Source organism: Manacus vitellinus, unplaced genomic scaffold (genome assembly GCF_001715985.3).
Source record: "Manacus vitellinus isolate BGI_N305 unplaced genomic scaffold, ASM171598v3 scaffold_7_pilon, whole genome shotgun sequence".
In the NCBI taxonomy this organism is placed as follows: domain Eukaryota; kingdom Metazoa; phylum Chordata; class Aves; order Passeriformes; family Pipridae; genus Manacus; species Manacus vitellinus.
In genome coordinates, this window is record NW_021940813.1 from 4,951,669 (window position 1) to 4,965,980 (window position 14,312).

General features: G+C 40.2%; 1 protein-coding gene across 2 annotated transcripts in view; it reads right to left on the reverse strand.

Annotated features, from left to right (window-relative positions):
- OTC (ornithine carbamoyltransferase) overlaps positions 1-11,663 on the reverse strand; it is a 28,128-nt gene extending 16,465 nt beyond the window's left edge. The window contains exons 1-4 of one of the 2 annotated variants that reach the window (XM_025896253.1): positions 11,587-11,663; positions 7,283-7,421; positions 6,619-6,700; positions 343-430 (exon numbers count right to left, since the gene is read on the reverse strand). In XM_025896253.1, coding sequence (XP_025752038.1) covers positions 343-430; positions 6,619-6,700; positions 7,283-7,421; positions 11,587-11,663 — 386 coding nt within the window. Of the gene's footprint in view, positions 1-342; positions 431-6,618; positions 6,701-7,282; positions 7,422-11,586 lie in introns of those variants that run through there. The other variant, XM_025896254.1, reaches the window with a different exon arrangement.
- Positions 11,664-14,312: the final 2,649 nt, after the last annotated feature.

The window sequence follows — 14,312 nt, forward strand, 5'->3', positions numbered from 1 at the left end:
AGCAGAACCAGAAGGTTTGAGTCTTGTTTGAGTATATGTGTTGTCATCACTGGAGTTTTACTCCTGAGGTTCATAAAATGTTTCTATTTTTAAATGCAACCCTGATTAAACACTCTGTATGGCAAAATATTTCTCATTGTGACAGTGGACAGTTAGAGTGGATGGAATAATGGTGTACTGAACTATAGATTCTCTGAGCTGAGCTGTAAATATTTAAGAAATTTGGACTGCCTTCCGACATTTTCCATAAAGAAAACATTAACTTCTAAAATTCTGTAAGACAGGCTTCGGCCCAATCAATTACTGAATACATAGTGATCAATCAAGTAGCATTTTACCAACCTCACTGTATCTGTGAGACTCTCATTAGTGCCCAGATGTATGTCTTGTGTTGTAAGGAAGGAAGGATGTCCTCCAAGGAGAGCAAATCCTACAGTGAGGACAAATAAAAAAAAAAAAGAGAAATTTACCACCAGCACCTCATATTTGCAGCCAAGACCAATATCTTCTTCATGTAAGATACATTTACAGCAATAAAAGTAAAACTCAGCAGGACATCCAAATGTTTCAAACACCTATTAATATATATGCTAAAATAATTAGCATCTGACACACAAGATAAAAATAAATGTACTTTGGAATAAAACCACTTAAATGTGATATCTTACTGAAATCCTTAGGAAGAGTCATTCAAGCTCCAAGGCCAAGAGCATTACTGTGGCTCCCTGTTATGACCCAGGTAATCCATTCATCATGCTGCGTTTCAAGGGACTTTGCATCCTAGAAGGGTCATTTGAGTCACTAGATGTAATTTCACATCCTTGTACATATCTAGATTTTCTTTCATGTACAGCCAGTCAGACAGAAAACCCTAAAACTCCTCATACACTGTAATAAACTTGACTTTGGTCACAAATGACTGAACTCCTTAAAAATAGTAATGCAACAGAGAGAAAAGGAAAGGTCTCAGACACAGCCATCATCCCTCTACCCTGCAATAGTTAGGAACTTACAAGGTAATCCAAGGAACTGGATGGATTAGTTCCAAAGAACAAAATCCACCCCTGAACAGCAAAGGAGATAGGTTTAAGTCTAAAGCCTCCTACTGAATCTCAGTGTAAAGTCCATCATGGCCACATGTTGGGAGAATGGCTTGAGGGGGTCTGTTTTGTAAACTGTCACAGATGGTTTAGCATAAATCTTGCACAGGACACAGGGTCCTACAGCTGGGGACATACAAAGTGTAGTATTTGAACCAGGCTCTAGGTAGCCCTTTAAGGCATTTTCTGTGTGCTGGGGAAGATTTTCCATATAAGAACAACTCCCTTCTAGGACAGAAATTGTCAGAGAGATCTTGCCCTATTGCTACTATTCATGACAGAGGAAATTTCCAGAGAACCAGAGACCAACCTTGTGGGGAGAATGCTGTGGGGAAAAAAAAAAAATTGAAGAAAAAAAGGTAAAAAGCTGCTCGGGCTGGTTGTAGCCATTAGATGGCACTGCAGACATCTTCAGCACTGCAGCTTTAGCACGGTGGGTGTACAGGCCTGTCAAAGATTAAAATCTTGATTCCACAGCTACTCTTCAAAAAAAGGATTAAATCAGGACTGAACATTGAGCCCTTTCACAGATAAAACCAGCTAGCTACAGGCAGCCGGTCTGGGCCCCACAGATGGGCTCCTAACACAGAGCAACCCTTATTAACTTCCATCTCATGGGGGCAGCGGGGTTGAGGTGAGGTCTTCCATTCTATCAGTTCAGCCAGTCTCTAGAGTTTAAAATGCAATAGATTAAAATAATACCGGCAAATCATTGCCTTTAGACTGCCTCAATTTCCTTAGAGGACCAATTAAAAATAATGATGCTCCAGATACCACCTGAAGGGCGAATTTCTGCTCCGTCCAGCCAGTACACACTTGTTTTATTGAATGGACCCATTTTTGCTTTCCTATTGTTGTCATTAAAGATTGCTCTAAATCTCAACGAGGCTGCAATCAGACACAGCAAACTTTTAAGAATGAAGCATCATTTATTCTACTATAAATTTTTGCTGTTAGAAAAGGACTATTTACAGATTTGTTTGTTGCTTTAACCTCCTCTCTGCAGCTCAAACATGAACACTGTATTTATGGCAGTGTGTATGCAAACTGTTGCCTAGACATTGCATCCTATCTGTTCAATGCAGGTTTTTAAGTCAAGACCTCAAGGATGAAATGTTATTTGCAGTAACTCTTCCTTCCAAAGTTCTTGTGGATTTTTTTGAAGGCATATACAACTATGACAGTGATTTATCCCTGCAAGTTCCACAGAAGACAACAGCTCTTCATTTTAGGCTTTAAATGCACACACTTTGGTAGATTATTCACAGTCCAGGCAGGCTCCTATGGACATGTTCTGCTTTCTATAAATGGTGCTGAGGCAAAAAAATAGAAATCTGACCATTTATTCAGAATTGCCAGACATCAGGCAGTGCAGTTGGAGCTGCCACCTGGAGAACATAGCAGAGTCCTAATGTGCTGGGCTTTCTGCTCATGAATTGACCATCTGTGTAGGCCTGGGAACATATTTCCATCCAAAACTTTCCATCTGGAAAAACAGGAATTCTGTGCTCTAGTTTTGTATATAGTTGCAGAGACAGAATCTTTGCTTTGGATTCTTTCATCCAGACTACTAGTAGAAAGAAAATAATGATGACTTTTGAAGATACACTGACAACAATCCAGCAAATAAGCACACACTGTGGTGCTGTGTTAAACTGGGAAATCTAATCCTTTTTGTTTTCACAGCCTGGCCATAATCAAATCCACATGCTAAATGTTTATATGAATCATGGTATCTTCAACAAACTACTATATGTTCAAATTGCAGATTCAGAATAGATTATCATCTCATGTCCATCCTTCTCACTACTGTTAGTTTTCAAAATACACAGTTTTATGCCTCATGGTGTGATACATTATTGACCCCACTTATGCAGACTCCTTCATGTAGCACATGCTAGTGGTTGTACAGACATAGGTTAAATCTCCATCCCAGTCTGTCCTGCTATGTGGGGTAAGTGGGCCAAAATGAATCCTACAGTTCACATGTTGGATACACAGCTGTGGGGCTGCCTCGCTGTTACCTGGAGACATACACAGTCATCTTCTCAAACTCAAAGGAAGGATCTTTTTTAATATTTCAAGATATATGGATTTGCATTTATTAATTCCCTCATTGCCTGCCAGGACTTATGAAATAGAAAGAATTTTTCAGTTTAGACTGATAGCAGGCATCAATTACAGAATATTCCTAAAGCAGAAGCCTAAAAATTGATGGACAGTTTTTAAAAGTTTTTTAAAGCTACTCCTCCAAGTGGAAAGTAAGCTAAGCGTGCGTGGCCCCTTTGTAACATGGCCAAGCTAAATAATAGTTGGACATTCCAACAGAAAACAGACCCTACATTCCTGCCATGCAGTACCATCCCTGCTACATTAGTACATATGAAATGATACAATTATTTCTGTGACTGTGTGTAGTAATCTTCAGGCATGAACATTGTGTTCCTCTCACCCCACTGTGTAAGAGTGAGTTGGGAGTAATTCCATAAAAGCCAGGGGCAGTGAACCTCTGTAAAGCTGTTAAGATCTTGTATATTCCAGTGCACAACAAGAGAAGGCTTTCCTGCCTGTATTGTTTCCTCTCCATTTCTACCCTGTGACATATTGTCTGCATTCAGCATCTGTGAAATAGTTGGATTTATTTATGACTTAATTCACTAAAACATAACTGCAGCTGTATATTTTAAGAGCAACAGTGACAATCAGAATATTTTACACCAAGGTTATAACAAAAACAGGGCATTCACCTTTATGCCATGCCTGAGGATGTTTATTTTTCAAGTAATATATGAGCATGTGGAATATTTCTGTTTTCAAAAAGTACACAAGATTTTATACAGAATGAGTACGGGATTCTGACTGTGAAGAGGTGACATTTTCCAGTACAGTAGTAGAGATGTCACATTTTCCAATATACTAACCAGTGATAGCAATAAATCTAGTAGGCTCCACAAAACTGGATTTACTTTGCCAGTACAACATCACTACTAGTCTTAGAATTGGTAAAATAATATGAGCTTCAGAAATACACTTTAGGACAAGATTAAAGAGGCCGTGCATTATACCCCAAGGAACTGTACATTATTCAGTACAGTTGCAATGTCATCAGAATGCAACAGTTCAGAGGCACAGGGTGTTGGAAAAACCACAGATGTCAGCTGCTCTCTTACAGTTAATGTTTTGATAATATTTGATCAGTCTTGATGACTAGGAGAAATGCTCAAAGACTGGAGGAAAACAAATGTCACCCCTAAGTTAAAGAAGGGCAAGAAGGAGAGTCTAGATAATACAGGCCATCCAGCCCCACCTCAATCCATGGGAAAATGATGGAGCAGCTAATCCTGGACACCATTTCTAGACAGAGTAAGGACAAGAAAATCATCAGTAGTCAGCATGGCTTCATGAAGAGGGAGTTGTGCTTGACTGACTTTATAAACTTCTGTGTTTCTATGACTGGCCTGGTAGATGAGGGGAGTGCAGTGGGTATTGTCAGCCTGGACTTCATCATGTCCCTTGACAGTGTGTCTTCATAAGATCCTAGACAAAGTACTGCCAGCAGGTGGATCTCTCCTCTTTGTTCAGCACTGGTGAGGCCAAACCTGAAGTATTTGGCTTTGGGCTCTTCAGTATGAGAAACATGGCCATACAGGAGAGAATCATTCTGTGAATTTGTTTATTACTTTTAAAAAAATTATGTTCTTTATAGGCATAGGGACAGCAGGAATTCAGAAAAAAACTTCCATGGTGTTAATATTTCACAACAATCTCCTAGACCCTGCACAGAGGAGATTTTGTAATCAGTGATTTCCAAGTCTCTACTCCTTTATAATGAAACCCACTGATTTTCATTTGGTTGTTCCTGAGAGTTACAAAGTTTGTTTACATTAATCTCATCACTAGAACCTTGTCCCACAAGTGACCTCCTTCAAGATATTGAAGGTGTAACTCATGGGAAGTGCTATTTGAGATAACTCAATAATTTTCTAAATAAACACTCCAATCCATCTCAATGCCCACTTTCACAGGACATTAGAAAATTGGTTTTAAATTAGCTTATTTAACTAAAGGGAACACATGTGGCCCCACATTTGTTTTGAGTTAGAAATTCCAAGGGAGAAGTCATTTATGTTAAAAAAGCAGCTGAAATGTGTAGAGTTTTCATAGACAGAGTCTGCCTTTGAAACAAAGTCTTAGGCTTAAGAGACTTAAGACCAATTAACCGAAGGTGTGAAGTTAATGCACAGAAGTTAAACTGCATTAAAATCCCATGTGGAAGCTCTCACTCAGAAATAAATTGGTTTTATTTCACTGAAGCTTAATCCCTCTTGGATGAATTTATGTGCATTAACTCCCATTCTTAAGTTAATTCATTTGAACTTTCCTGAGCTTCCCCCTTCCATAAGCCTTCAAAAGCCAAGGACTAAGTAGCACTTCCCTTGGAATACAGAAGAATGAAGGATAAACAGATTCAGAGAATTCATTACCTGCCCATGTACCATTAAGGCAGGCAACTAGAAACCAGACTAAAAACTCAGGAATTAAAAGGTGGGTGGTCTTCACAGAGAATGAATGCACGTTCATAAGTGCTGATTATCTGGAGAAAACAGAAAGCAACAAGTCTACTTAAAGAGCATGATCAACAGGCAAGTGGCTGTGGCAGAGAATACAAAGGCAAATTCAGAAGTGCTTGCAGTTACCATGTCTGCTTCTTCCTTCCATTATTTTTACCTCTGCCTTTACATCTTGCAAAGAAGTGTGAATGCTCAATGGGTTTCCTGTCCTTTCACTAGGGAGAAGTCAGCCCAAGGGATGCTGGGTCAGCTTGAATGTGAGAATCTTCCTTGATGTATCACCAATTTATAGTTATTTCTTGCTAACATGTAAGTACATGAATGATTTATTTCAGCAGTCCCATTGACTTCAGAACAACTGCCATATAAATAAAGACATCATATGTATGTATTTCAGTGTTTCCAGAACTGTATCCTAAAAGAATAATATTCCAGTACTTGATCTTATTAGGCTAATACCCTGGAGTCTCCATGACGTTATCTTCCCCTATAGGTAATGACATTAAATTTTTCCCCTAATTTATATCAAGACATTACTGTGATTCCCAGCCTAAACACATGCTTTGAAATGTGACAATGGTAATGCATAATACATTAGAAAAATATTTATTAGAGCTTGCACAGAATTAAATTTGTGATGCTTACTGAAACAGATGTTAGGAAATGTGCATCTTGCTAGTACAACTAGGAGCTTGCACCAGATATGCTTCCTTCTGCCTGTTACTTTATTTCTGATCTGTTGTGTTTTGGAATAATTTGGCAAATTTTCAGTGACCAAAACAATGTGCTTGTGACCTTAATATGTGAGGTGAAAGACAATGAGATACCATTGTTTAAGTTTCTCCTGAGAAGAAATTGCTAAATACAAAATTATGCAGTGTTTTTCAGTACATACTCACTGCATACAGTTTCATACAAAATCCAACTGTGCTATTGCTCAGACCTACCTGTTTCTGCAGATAATCTTGTTCTCGTGCTTCTCTTCTCAAAAATCATGGCCAAAGATTTTCCTTGCATCAAAGGTAAATACTGAAACATGAAAATTGAAGGCATTTTAATTTTATAGTCATTATACACTTAAAGTATGAAATACTTATTCTTTCACCTTTTAATTCAGCATTAGAAATGTTGCACAGGTTGTTTTTTCAACCATAGCTTTGTTCTCCCGCCCTTCAATAAGTTTATTAGCAGTGGAAAGGTTAAAGAAGTAATTCTAAGGGCAAAATCAACTACATTTTGGCATTCAATTCGAGCTAGCATTAAGGAAAACTCAGATACTAATTTAATCCCATGCAGGGAAGTGTCTTCCATTTCCTACATTTAGTGCTGCATGTGCACCATGTGTGGATGGATGGGGTTAGCTGACAACAGGGAGTTGGCTGCACAAAGCTGTTTAACCTTTCCACCGAATGAAGTCCTCTGAAGTATTTAAAGAATATCTCTGAACACTTTACAGGAAAGCTCTTTGATTTGTAGACATGATTTACAGTATTTAAGAGCTCAGGAGATTTTATCTAGGACAAGACAGTTGAATGGCTCATTCCCAATGCTTTTCAGAACAATATTTATTTCAACATCTAAGTGACCTAAATGACAGTTAAAGCATTTTACCTCTCCTTTGTACTTTATCCTTTGTTTCAAATCTGAGGCCATCCACAGCAAATACTTCAGCTCATCTGCTGTGTAGTTCTGTAGAGTAAGGAGGTCCTGGCCTTTCAGATGAACATTCATTTGAGCTGGTCGCCCATACCTGTGTCAAAAGGGCAAAAATACACGCTTTTTGTCATTGATGCTGAGTTGTACTCATGCTAAAGCCAGTGAGCAAGCACCTGAAGTCTCTCCCACCCCTCTCATTTGACCCAGCTGGATCAGATTGATGGACTGTGTTAATTAGTTAAAATAACTCCTGCTGTCAGACAAACACAAAACATGCCACTGCGTGCTGTACCAATCGCCACTGTAACAGGGTTTCAAATTGTATTGTAAACTGTACATTAGATATAGTTTCTTTTGTCTTCTGAGTTGCATATGGCAACTGCATGCTATCAAATAAAGCCATTCAGAACTTGGTGAAACAACTTATGTGTGGACCACAAAACTGCCCTTTTGGGGGACAGAATAACAGAAATGGATCTTGGTGCATCTCTTCCCTCTTTTGTGCTTTGTGGATGAGTAGACGCCACATTCCATCCTCACTGTCACAAATGGTGGCATTTCTACATAAACGTGTATGAAATCTGTCGGCTACGCTGGGGAAGAGGGTAAAAATCCCCAACAAAATAGCCATGTGATCTAGTCCTTCTTGTAGCACACAAGAGATGTTCCGGGCATGTGCAGTGTGTTTATTCTGTGTATTCTGGTCTCCAGCCAGGTTTACGACTTCTGAATCACATGAAATTGGACGCTGATAATCACTCAGAGAAGTTACATGATCAAATTTCCTCTAGCTTAGATGAGACATCTTAATGAAAGTCACATCCAAGCCCATGTTTCCACAGGCCTTATTAAGATTAATAAGGCAGTGTGGCAGCTTAGCCCTTTCTCTGGCATTGTACTTACAGCCTCCTTAACACTACACAGCCTGCACTGTACTCTTGGTTTGGATGGGTGTGAGCTAAACATGTCTTTTTAATTAAAGGCAGCATTTTTAGGCTGATCTAATGGAATGGAGATCAAAACAATGCAAACAAGTAGATTGAGTACAGGTACTACTTTTGTGTTACAAGTAGGCTTCCCCATAGCTTGCCACTGAGACTGGGCTTACTGACAGCACCTGCCAATTGCCAAGCCCTGGAGTCCACAGCTAGGAAAATTCAGGGGGAAAAAGATTTCTGTTCATTCTTCTGTTAATTACAATGAATAAAATTCTTGAAAGTGGATAGACCTGTTATAATTTCTAAAGATTTTGCATTCATATATTAGTTAAATCTATGAGGAAAACTTTTTTGGCAGAATTTTGTGGAATAGACTCCAACTGAAACTGGAGGAAGAGAGCAGCTCTTAAGGGAATGGTACCACACATTATTACTCTCTGACATCACAGCAAAAGCTGCATGAATTTTCAAATAAAGCAGCAGAATTCCTTCTTAAATTGGAGATATCTAAATGCTGTGTGTTTTCCTTCTGGAAACCTTAAAAGTACATTAGATACACATTATACCACTGCCATTATTAAGAGGTTTTTTCACAGCGAAAAGAAATACCTGTAAAAGCAGAAACATTGAGAATATATGAAGAACTATCCCATGCATGTGCTCTGCAGATTAATATTGCTGGAATTCAGTATATGCTATCATATATTAGGGCAATGTGCTCCAGACATTATACAGACTTCCAGAGAATCCACTACTAAGCTGAGCAGAAAACACTACGAAGATTCCCATCAATGTGCACCATCAGAATCTGGTCTCTGCACAGGTCCCCAGACTGCAGGAGGGCTGGACTTTTCTGTAATACCATGCAGATAAACAAGTGGATTTCTTTTTTCCTAAGTTTAGAGTAATGTTGTCAGTGTACTTTCCAAGAGTGTCTCTGAAAATTGATTCTGAAGTGAAATACAATGTAAAGTCTGTGTGTGACTTAAGTAATAAATATTTGTGGCAGTGCCATTTAAAATAATGTAAGTTTCCAAGACAGAAAGACCTCTCTACATAGTATTACAATAATTGGGAAAATAAAGTTATATGTTTGTTATAAGTGTTATCCTTCTGTCCCCATGCTTGCTTCCAACCTGAGGCAAACAACTTATAATCAGTTAGGAAGCATGCAGATGTCCATTTTTTTTTTTTTAATTTGAAGTGGGTTTTACAGATCTAGCAAAATTATATCCTGTACTTCAGTGTTCAAAAGCTGCAGTATAGAATATACCTGACATTATAAGAAAGGCTGGGGATTCTTAGGTAGTTTCCACCATAGCATGAAAAAAACCCCACCAAGATAAGCCACTGAAATCCAGTGTAGAAGACAAAGGCCTTTAGATGATATTCAAGTGATTGGCTTTAAATTCATTGTGTATATTCTGAAGGAAATCAGTTCTATAATTGTGACTTTATTACTATTATTTTTCAGAACAGTGATTTGTTGTTCTGTCCACTTTGGGGGAACAAAAATAGACTTGTCCTCTTTTGAAATCTGTGGTTGCTTACTGCTTGGTCACCCTACTCTCCTTTGCTGCATTGTTTACAGAGCAGTTTTGGTGTTGCTGCTTGTATTTCTAATTGCAACCTGTGATTCCTTCCAGTGACTTACAGATTGTCTGATCTCAACCTGCCAAGCAAGAATTTCTGTTCATTGGTCTTGTTTCGCCACTTGGCATGACTGAGAAATATTCACCACTAATTTCTGTGCTAGTAGAGAGTAGAGTACTAAAACTGGTTACCCAGAGTGGAAATACCATCCTTGAGGATTTTCAAGATGTGGCTGAGTAAAGACATAGCTGATCTCATATGCTGTTTAACAGGCTATGAGCAGAAAGTTGGACTAGAGTTCTGCTCCTGACGTGTATGTTCCCATGATGATTCTGTTTTCTTGCCATGACCTTCAAGAAATGTGTTCTTCTCCCTGTTTTCCATATCCTCTGAGAGAGAGGCAGAAGTGGACAAATAAATTCCAGAGAAGAAGCATGAGACAACATAGGAAAGTTAAAATGTAACAGGCAAATTGCAAGGTCAAGCAGTTTTGGTTTCTTGCTTTCTGAGCAGGGACAGCAGTAACTTTGGCCTCTTAGCACAGACTGATAGATATAAGGTTATCCTGCAGTATTAATCACAATGTGCTTAGCTAGTAATGCTCAGAGCCAGTGGTGATAGCTCATGCCAGCATTACGTTATGTTAAAAACCCCTAAAAACACCAAACAATATTATGTGGGGAACATAACAAACTGTATTACTTCCTTGGAAAACCAGCTTCACTGCAGTTGTTCTCCAAACTTGCTTTTCTATCATCTCTTCTAACCAGAGAAAGTTGCCACCCATTGCCAGCAGTGAAAATCCATAATTCATAAGAAAGATTATCACCCAGGCTTCAGGACCACTTTAAAATTGGAGCAAATAAATAACATGACTTTATTGGAGCAAATAAATAACAAGAAAGCATTTGTTTTTCATCTAATGCAATGGAGAAAGGCTGAATAAAAATTACTTATTGCATAGTAGGATTCCTGGGAATATGAAACTCCTGTACATTGTTTTCTAGCATTAATCACTTGTTACATAACCTGCTAATGTTATCCTTATTGACTCTGACCTAAAAACAGAAGAAGATGTGGAATTAAGTTTCAAGTCTAAAATTTTAATCTGATTCTGGAGATGTGATAAGCATAAGAAGTAGCTTGCTGAAACACAGTCAAAAAGGTACTTTTCTGAAGTCACAGGGGACAGGCATAGCTATGTGGTTGAGGAAAGAACCCAAAGGCAGGTCATAGAGGTAAGTCTACATGCTTAACTGTGAACCTTGTATCACATCATGTTTTTCCTGCATGCCTCCAGTGTATACAGAGACAAAAATATACCAAGGTAGAGATTCAGCTTGCAGCTTCAGTGAGAGAACTTCCCCCCATAGTGTCCATGATAATTGTCTAAATGAAGAATTTCCAGTTATTTATTCACACAGTTATTGGTTACAGTACCTACAGAGTACACTGACCCGGAGAAGAAACATTCCTTCCTGAACTTGCTGCTAAATCACACAGAAAGTATTAATGGTATTCCACAAACATTAAAAGGGATAATTCTCCAGTCTCCCAAAGTCACAGAGCTTGCTATCTTGAGGGGCAAAAGGGCACTAAAAATTCAGGGCAAAAAACGCAACACCTTTCTCTGAAACACTCGCTCCTTCACGGGATTCAGCTGGTTTTGTCTCCAGGTTTCTGATCAGATGTCACAGAACACCAGATAAAATCAAAGGATAAGCTTACCAGAACTGTCGCAGCAGCTGCTTCCTGGTCTCTGTTAGTTTTGCAATGCTGACAAAGCTCCTCACATTAAACAGCATCTTTGTTTGTATTAAGACTTACTCCAAGTCTCACAAAGTTAGGAGAAAGAAAGGAGTACGAAGCAGAGAGTGAGCTGTGCTGCTGTGCAAATGAGGGAAAGCCAAGAACCAAGGTCTGCACTCTGGCTGTCCCAGACAGGGCTGGGCCAGGCAGGGGCTGACCCTGAAACTCTTCCTTGGTCAACCCCTACAGATACAGAGATTTCTCACAGAGCCCATTGCACCACTTGCAGTTTGTGCTCTTCTGCCTGTCGTATCACACCTGTGTCAATACCATTTCATAGCTATTTTATGTTTGTTAAATATTTGTACAGAAGCACATGCTAGTAGAAAAATGCAAAAGAAGACTTTTAGGATGCAGCATTAGCAGGGCATCTCCCCTAGGGATGGGACTGTGCCCATGGGGGCTCCTCATCTCTAGCACAGCCCAGGCAGGGACTGATGGCTCTGCGCTAAGCCAAAAGGAGGGTTCTGGAGCCCAGGATGTGGAGCTGGGCAGGGCATAAAGGCTTATTTGTGCCTTCAGGGCCCTGACAAGAATGAAGAACAGCTACATTAAAAAATGTACATTTTCCTGGGTTTTTTTTTGGACAAAGTTTTCAACTGTGCTATGGTAGAATTAAACAGCCCTCAGTGGGGCCCAGAAACTGAAATATTGCAGCCTGCTTACCTCCTTATGCTAAACTGCTTGCTATATAATCTGAAGTTGGTCAAATCACTAAAGTGATTTCATTTAAATTTCTACTTTCAAATATAATTGTCAGACAAGACTTTATGCCACCTGCACTGTAGGTGGTTTTGAAGTATGTCCATTACTTTCTCATTTCCTCATTACTTTCTCATTTCCTCCTCTGTGTAAGGAGAGGCATACTAATGTAAATCAAGGTGATGGTGTATCTGTCAGAGAGAGTGATATGTTGAAATTGCAATGTGAAGAACACATAATTAAAACATGCAGAAAAAAAGGTTTGACTTCCCCAGAAAGAGAGACAGCTGTGAAAAAGTCATGCAGGGTGATAGCTCCTGGTGGGATTTGTTCAGGACCCCTCACGCCAAACCAACACTGAGATGCCTGGAAAATGCAGTAGTTGCCATGGGAAATGTCAGGCAGAAGCAAAATCCAACAGAAATTAATAAGAAGGAAATGAAATAGAAGAAAGAGAAGAAAGCTGGGCCATAGTTTCCCTCCTGGTTTTCCTCTGGCAAATGACTCCCACGACCTTGAAGCCCAGCCCCTGCAGACTGTACATGTTCTGTTAGCAACACCCAGGAGAAAAGACAGCAGAGAAAGGAAATGTGGCCAAGGTGCCAAGGCCTCCAGTCTCGTTTTACAGTCCAACAGGGAGGGAATACTGCCAGTGCCCCTTTTTCAGGTCACCCCTTGTATTGAGTCTGGCTGAGATGGAGTTCGTTTTCCCCACAGCAGCCCTCACAGTGCTGTGCTTTGCAGCTAGAAAGGTGTTGATAACAGAGCGAGTTTTTTGGCTACTGCTGAGCAGTGCTGGCACAGCATCAGTGCTGTTACTTGAATTTCCCCCCCATTAGGAGGTTGGGAGTGGGCAAGATCTTGGGAGGGGACATAACTAGGACAACTAGCACTACACCCTTGTACAGGGACTGCCCAATCCAGTTACCACATGGATGAATTTCCTTGTCAGCTCCTGTGAGCAAGTATTGCATCCCACTCCTAAGAGGAAGGGACCACCCAAGCTTTATAGATGCCCGTGGTCAGAAAGGAATATGACATTCATATGGTCATCTAATGTAATGAACAGAAGGCCTCCTTCCTCTCTGAGCTTGCAGGAGACTGCCCCTTGACACCTCCTTTCCTGAGGGCAAGCAGCAGTCAGGGTAGGCAAAGCATTCATACGTCAGTGGCTGCGGGGCGGTGCACCAAGAGTGCCCATGCTGCTTCCTTTTGGAAACACCTTGGGAAGGCAATGTCTTTCCACGGCTCATTTTCTTCCCAAACTCCCACCCTGAGGAAGGGCCAGGCCTTGGTGCTTTTCTTTTGGAGAGTGGGGTTGCAGCAGCTGGGGCACCTCTGAGAGTGAGCAGCTTCCAACCTGCTGCACCTCGCCGTGCCCACAGCAAGATCATCTTCCAGCAATACATGTCTGCTTGGACACCTGGGACAACAGGGCATTACCGGACTCCTGTCAGCACAACTTCTGCTTCATCCACATGCAGTGGTCATCCAAACCCAAAACCAAATGCCACTCCATAAACAGTCTTTCCCACTTATCCTGCATGCAGTGTTGGCCAGTGAAGACTTCTGTCCTTCACCCATCATTCCTTGTTCAAAGACCTCCTTACCAGCCATCCTGCCAGCAGAGATACATTTGTCCAACTTTGTGAGGTGATTTCTATCTCTCCCAACTACATGTTGATCTTCAAAGAGGATCTCACAGCCCCAGAAACCAAAATCCTGCTGCAGACACCTTCTTTCTATGAATCTTGCTCATTGTTTCATAACCCATTTATATTCTTGGCAATCACTATCTGGTAACTACAATCTCAGGCATCACTTTGTGAACAATGTTTGTTCAGTTTTATTTTGAACAGCTTTTGATGGATATCCCCTCCCTTTAGAATTAGAAGAAGCAGTTAGGGCAGAAAGCATCAGAAGGATATTGGGTTCAAAGAGAT